This window comes from Haliotis cracherodii, unplaced genomic scaffold (assembly GCF_022045235.1).
Source record: "Haliotis cracherodii isolate W230 unplaced genomic scaffold, xgHalCrac1.p SCAF_7, whole genome shotgun sequence".
Lineage (NCBI taxonomy): Eukaryota > Metazoa > Mollusca > Gastropoda > Lepetellida > Haliotidae > Haliotis > Haliotis cracherodii.
In genome coordinates this window covers 45,423,475-45,430,132 of record NW_027266330.1, presented here as the reverse complement: position 1 = coordinate 45,430,132, position 6,658 = coordinate 45,423,475, and the positions used below count along the sequence as shown (strand labels likewise).

Here is a 6,658-nt window from a genome sequence, read left to right as displayed (position 1 = left end):
ACGGTAGTGTATCACCTGATATGAACCGTCAATGTGACACTGCATTTTAGCCCCGCGTTGATCGTATTTCTCTCTTAGTAAACATGTTTGTGTTTAATAGTATTAATTAATCTCTGCTCACATACTAGCATGTCTTCACATACACTATACACTAAGTACATCTACTGGGCAAGCTAAGCATAGTAACTGGTCGTGCCATTTCAGTCAGCAACTCATTTTGCAAGCAGTCCTGCCTATATAAAAGGGCAAAGCTTCGCTACGACATAGTTAAAACGCGATTTGAGGTCGAATGAGCGACAGATGCTGTAGAAACTAACAATATTGCAGTTCCTTAAGAACCCACAGAACACATTAGAGGAAACATTGGAGGAACCCATCTTGTTCTCTTCAATCTTCATCCAAACTTTCGAACGTCATCATGACCTCTGTCTACATCATCTCACTCTCATCATCACGCGACTGCTCCTACACAGAGCAAACCTCTCACACCTCAGAAGCCTCCCAGAGCTGTCAACCTCCTGCTGTAAAACATCAGCTCACAGCCAGTTCACAAGAAGAGTTTGATGTTTCTCTGGGTAACGGTTCATTTCTTGACAAAGATACTCACAGTGGCAGAGTGGCCCAGGTCGACATATATGAGGCACATCGGAACAAGTCACCATTTCAAGGTCATGACAAAACTTGTAGCCATAGACTCGAGGATGTTGACGTTTCCTCCTGTGACAACACGTTTGCCGATATTGAGAAGACAATCAGCAGCATGTCCCCCAGGAACCACCCCATTGCTCGTTTCCCCTCCATATCAATTCAGGACGTGGGGCTAGTATTTGCCGGGTTTGTGCTCCACCTTTTTCCCCAGGGGCTTGGGAACAGCTACGGCGTGGTTTACACTCACCTGAAGGAAATGGACGGGTACTCAGACTATCAGATGTCCTGGATTGGCTCGCTTATGGCAGGGATGTTGGGCGTCGGAGGTATGATCGTCAGACATGTTGCAGGCTTTCAATTTATGCTTTTATGTTGTGTTTTCTATGTGCTTGAACCAGACACACACTCTCAGATCAACTCTATTTTGCCACGTTTCTTATGCAAGTCACACCCTTATATCATATGTACAAATAAGACTATTCATCGTATTGCCAAAAGTCGTTACCATAATGCTAACCTTTGTTTATCATTAGCTCATTTATCAGCACTCGTTTCAATAATGCCAGATATAAAATATAGCACACAAATAATGACTGTCTTCTCGTGTTAGGTTTCATGTGATAGAATGTTCAGTGATAAGAGTTGAACGTAACACATGTGAAGTCTTTGTGGAGGGTTCTAAGAGTGTGTTCTGGGATTCCATCAGCGTCTGAAACAGGCGTGGAGTTTCTGAACAAAGTTTGATTATCATTTTGTTTTGCTAGAGGATGCTTCTACTTGAAATGGTGGACCACAACAACACACAACGTTTCATCGTCGTTGTAGCTATGGTGACAGTATTGATGAACTAATAACGTGATCATATAATTAAATACTTCGAATGAAAATAGACAAATTTAAATCTCGTTTACTTCTCTCGTTAATAGCTATAAAAAGTTCTTAACAAATTCAACTTCCAATTGATGTAATCATTATCAGCCGTAAGCTTTAAACTACATCTTTTAGATAATGAAACTTGCACAATATAGAACCTTAGAATTGCAAGTTAAATCTTCAATGCGTTCACAATTCACAATCCTTTATGAATTACCTATATTGTCAGTCTTCTAGAGGTATTGTCAATACAGATTTAGACAAAATATAGATTTTTCGAAAATATATTACCTTGCTTGAAGACTTGCTAAGTTCTAAAATTGTACTAATGGGGTTTAACAGGTTGGTTTGAATACTCGTAAACAGATTAATACGAGACTTCTTACGTAATATGAACATTTGTTTTGTTGATTGTGTATATATTTTTTCGTTGTAAGGATGAGCAATGTGTACGTATTGAAATAGCAGAAAGGAAACCACAATGTGTTTTATTTATTTGTCACTGTGTGTCATTTAAGAGAGATTTTTTTTATTTTTAGCTATTCTAGGTTCATACCTTATAGAGGGTGTGGGATGGCGTCTGACAAGCGTCGTTGGAGGCCTTTTTTTAACGCTAGGGATGGTCCTGAGTGCAATGGTTACGAACCTGTATCTCCTCTACCTGTGTCTCGGTGTGATGCCAGGTAAGCTTCATGGTACTCTGTGTTCCGTCATATTAACCTCTGATGCCAGGTAGGCTTGTAATGTCCCTGGGATTTCATAGGATATTCAAGTCATATTTGCTATAATATCCCAGAGATTTTATATAACGTAACTTCCGTTCAGATTGTAACATGTAATGAAATGTAAAATCAAACGACAAATGTTTTTCTTATATTCCCGAGGATCGAACTTGCAACCTTCATATCTGTAGACCAGGGAGTGTACCACGAGGCTACAGAGGTGTTGATATGCCACACTGGTTTTTAGAAAGCCTTTTCAAGATCCGTACGCCAGCAACAGATATTTTACGCGCGTTTCCAAAGGTTCATGGAAAGTATGTTCGAAACATAAAAATGTTGATAAATGTTGTTTTAAGTTTCTTTTTTTGGATGATTTTGGTAGACAGAGCATGCCCCCTTGGTTTTTCCCTCTCCCCAGGGCATGCTCTGTCTCGTAAGCGTGTTGTCTCCAATACTTAACCTCTGATGCCAGGTAGGCTTCATGGTACTCTGTGTTCTGTCATATTAAGCTCTGATGCCAGGTCGGCCTCATGGTACTCTGTGTTCCGTCATATTAACCTCTGATGCCAGGTAGGCTTCATGGGACTCTGTGTCCTGTCATATTAACCTCTGATGCCAGGTAGGCTTCATGGTACTCTGTGTTCCGTCATATTAACCTCTGATGCCATGTAGGCTTCATGGTACTCTGTGTTCCGTCATATTAACCTCTGATGCCAGGTAGGCTTCATGGTACTCTGTGTTCCGTCATATTAACCTCTGATGCCAGGTAGGCTTCATGGTACTCTGTGTTCCGTCATATTAACCTCTGATGCCAGGTAGGCTTCATGGTACTCTGTGTTCCGTCATATTAACCTCTGATGCCAGGTAGGCTTCATGGGCCTCTGTGTCCCGTAATATTAACCACTGATGCCAGGTAGGCTTCATGGTACTCTGTGTTCCGTCATATTAACCTCTGATGCCAGGTAGGCTTCATGGGCCTCTGTGTCCCGTAATATTAACCACTGATGCCAGGTAGGCTTCATGGTACTCTGTGTTCCGTCATATTAACCTCTGATGCCAGGTAGGCTTCATGGGCCTCTGTGTCCCGTAATATTAACCACTGATGCCAGGTAGGCTTCATGGTACTCTGTGTCCTGTCATATTAAACTGCGATGCCAGATAGGCTTCATGGTACTGTGTGTCCCGTCATATTAACCTGCAATATATAGCAAGCTCCTGCGTCCAAATAGATTTATTTTAGATGTCCCTTGTGTTAATGACTATCTTTGTGCAGTCAGCAATTTTGCATGTATTTACTAATGAAACAAATCTATCTCATGGATTCGATTTCAAAATTATTCGTGTTTTATTCTGTCAATAGGACGGCCACTGTCCATGTACATCTTTTCCTTATGCAGCAAACGTATGTAGTCTTTTGTGTATTAGGAGTCACTCGTTAATGGGTTAGATGATGCTGTTGATAAATGGCACAGTTATATTTCCTGTCTTGATTATTCGTCATATGTTCCCAGGTATTGGTGCAGCTCTGTGCCAGCTCGCAGCTATTGTCTGCATCAGTCATCACTTTGGAAAAGGGTTGCCACTCGCGCTGTGTTTCATGGCGACTGGTGGTGCGGTGGGAATGCTTGCTTTTCCGATTCTTTGGAGCCTCGTTCTTGAAACCTTTGGGTGGCGTCGCGCTCTGCTGATTATAGGCGCCATCGCTCTCAACAGCGTCTGGTGCTCCCTCCTCCTGCAGCCGGGTCCCTCCCTCCCAGGTACGTGTGTTCACGTCAGTCACTGCCGTCAGTTTAAATTTACATGTGCAGTATTCACATAACAATTACAATTTCAGTAGTGCATACCCTTGCCTGTTATGAATCATGTTGTAAAGAGAGATTTCATATTTTTGTTTTAGAAAAGAAAGCGATATCGGCAAGCCAAAAGAGTCGTTGCTACCCTGACCGTGCCATCTTCAAGCAGCGTCCACTCTTCGTCTTTTTTCTTCTGTCAGCCGTGTTCAGTGGCGTTAGTCTCTTCATTTATGGATCTTACATTCCGGAACACGCCATAACAGCTGTACCAGATGTCACGTCCACTGAGATCGCAATATTGGTGTCAGCCATTGGTGGGGGCAGTTTCTTTGGGCGAATCCTTTTTGGCAGCCTTTCCATGACATCGCCTAGAGCTCCACTGATTCTCTTTACTACAGCTTTGGGCTTGTGTGGAGTTTCTGACATACTTGTACCCATCTGCAGATCCTACATTAGCCTGATGTTAAACAGCACACTGCATGGTCTTTTCTTAGGTAAACCGATGATTATTAGGTCATATTTTAAATCAAGATTGTCTTTCATGTAAGGGGATTTCAACTCGTTTAGGTCGAAAACAATAAAGGAAATTCATTGTTGTACTAGCTCTTTCCCGCGTTGTTTGAAACATTTTTATAGGACTGACAAATCAGTTAATATCTTATGAGATGCCAATGAAATCTCTTCTTTTATGAAAGTTAACAGCAGCCTTGTGGTTGATTATTTTTACCTGCAATAATACAATAATTGAGGCAAATCTTGGTGTCCCCTGATCTGCTGCAATATATAATGCTAAAAGTTGTATAAACTCAACTCACACATCACGAAGATAAGCATGAATAGCAATCATAATTTGTTACCACAGGAGGATGGACAACTATTATCTCCCTTGTGACCGTGAGCTTATACGGCGCAGAGAAGCTGTCTTTAACTCTCGGGCTGATCTTCCTATGTCAAGGCCTCGGGTGTGTGGGAGGACCCCCGCTTGCGAGTGAGTCATTGTTTCACTTAATCACCCTAAAGTCATGTCATCATAGTGAATCTTCATGCAATTAATTATTATGAATCGAGGCAGAAAATATATTCCATGTGTTCATTGCACAATGTTGTTGCATAAGTTATAACATTTTGACAGCCCCCATGACATTGCTCTGTGTTATTTTTCACCTTTCCTTCCAGACATGCTTGTGCAGATGACGATGAGCACGGAGGTGTTATTCTACTTTGCTGGCTGTGGATTCCTTCTTAGTGTACTTTTTATGTTGCCTTTGTTCACCGTCAAGGCTTACACCAGTAATCACATGACCAAAGATATCAAAGAAGGGGAGACAACTGGAGAAACAAACCTTGCTTTTGTGGAAGGTGGTTAACCTTGGGTCAAATTCTGGCCTCAGTGGATGGATCTCATTACCAATGTATAGACAAATACTAATATATATTGATATACATCTTTGAATACTTTACATGTTAATAAAGGTTATCCCCTCTATGTTACATTTGTTATTTCAGCTGTGACATTCTGTCAATGTCACATTATATACATCAACAACGTACTACTAACAAGCACTACAGTGATATATGTATTTTATGGGTGTTAATGTATCTGTTTATGTGAACAGTCACTTACAATGTTTGCTGTAAAATAAACTGAATGACACTATTGTGTTAGTTGTTCGATCCATGTTCTCTCCAATACTGAGTTTCCTCAACAATTCCTACATAAGGTATGTTTTATTAAAGTGTAGGACTCAAGTTAAACGAGAAAAAAGTTGTTCTCTTAATCCAGAACGTAATAAGGGTCTGCTACTTGTCATGTTATAGGGTGCCGTGAAATTATTTCTAAGAACGCGATGCGAACAATTTCGAAGTTGTGAGTTTGCGGATAAAGAATTCAGTGGATCTTAATTACTACTTTATTCGAAAATAAAATATTATGCTACTGTGAAACCTATAAGTGAACCACAGATACACATTGCAACAGCCACATACAATATAGCTAAACATATTTCTATGTTTCTAACAACAGTTTGGGCCTTAAACAAATATAAAACATGGAATTATGTGTCACCTTCCCGCCTTGGTGGTCCTCCTATGGTTTTGAAGTTCAGTTCGATTGAAGAGGGCTTCTCAAATGTTGCTTCCTATCTGCTATTTGGCAACGGCCTTGTAGTCCCATAAGAACATGCATACATGTATATTGTAACAGAACAACTGTATAGGTGCAGCCCTACAGCGGATCTTTCATTGTGTCTAGGGCATGACATCACATACAAATGAAACATATCTCCATGTAAGTGAATACATCCTCTGCGCATGCCCTATGACCTGCAGACGTTACATGACCTCTGGCAGTGACGTAACATGTAGACTGGATTCGTAATGCAGTGATTGGCTCTACCCCAAACCGAACATAAATACTGCTCGTCTCGACAACCTGTAATTGCAATGAATAACAACATTAGGCAAGCATCAATATATCACAAACAAAATGTCACCTTTACTTAAAGGTGTGTTGTTTTGCCGCATGGACGGTAGCAGAAGTCAAATGTGTACGATCAGGGGTACATTTGTGATGATTTTTATTTTTGCCTTTTTCCATCGGCTGCTTTTGTCACATTCATAAAC

General features: G+C 40.8%; 1 protein-coding gene across 1 annotated transcript; it reads left to right on the top strand.

Annotated features, from left to right (window-relative positions):
- The first annotated feature begins 418 nt into the window (after positions 1 to 418).
- Positions 419 to 5,403, top strand: LOC139447473 (monocarboxylate transporter 3-like). The gene is made up of 6 exons (XM_071228863.1): positions 419 to 974; positions 2,061 to 2,204; positions 3,755 to 4,000; positions 4,141 to 4,530; positions 4,899 to 5,024; positions 5,213 to 5,403. Exons 1-6 carry the CDS (start codon positions 419 to 421, stop codon positions 5,401 to 5,403), a joined length of 1,653 nt encoding a protein of 550 aa, XP_071084964.1.
- The last annotated feature ends 1,255 nt before the right edge of the window (positions 5,404 to 6,658 follow it).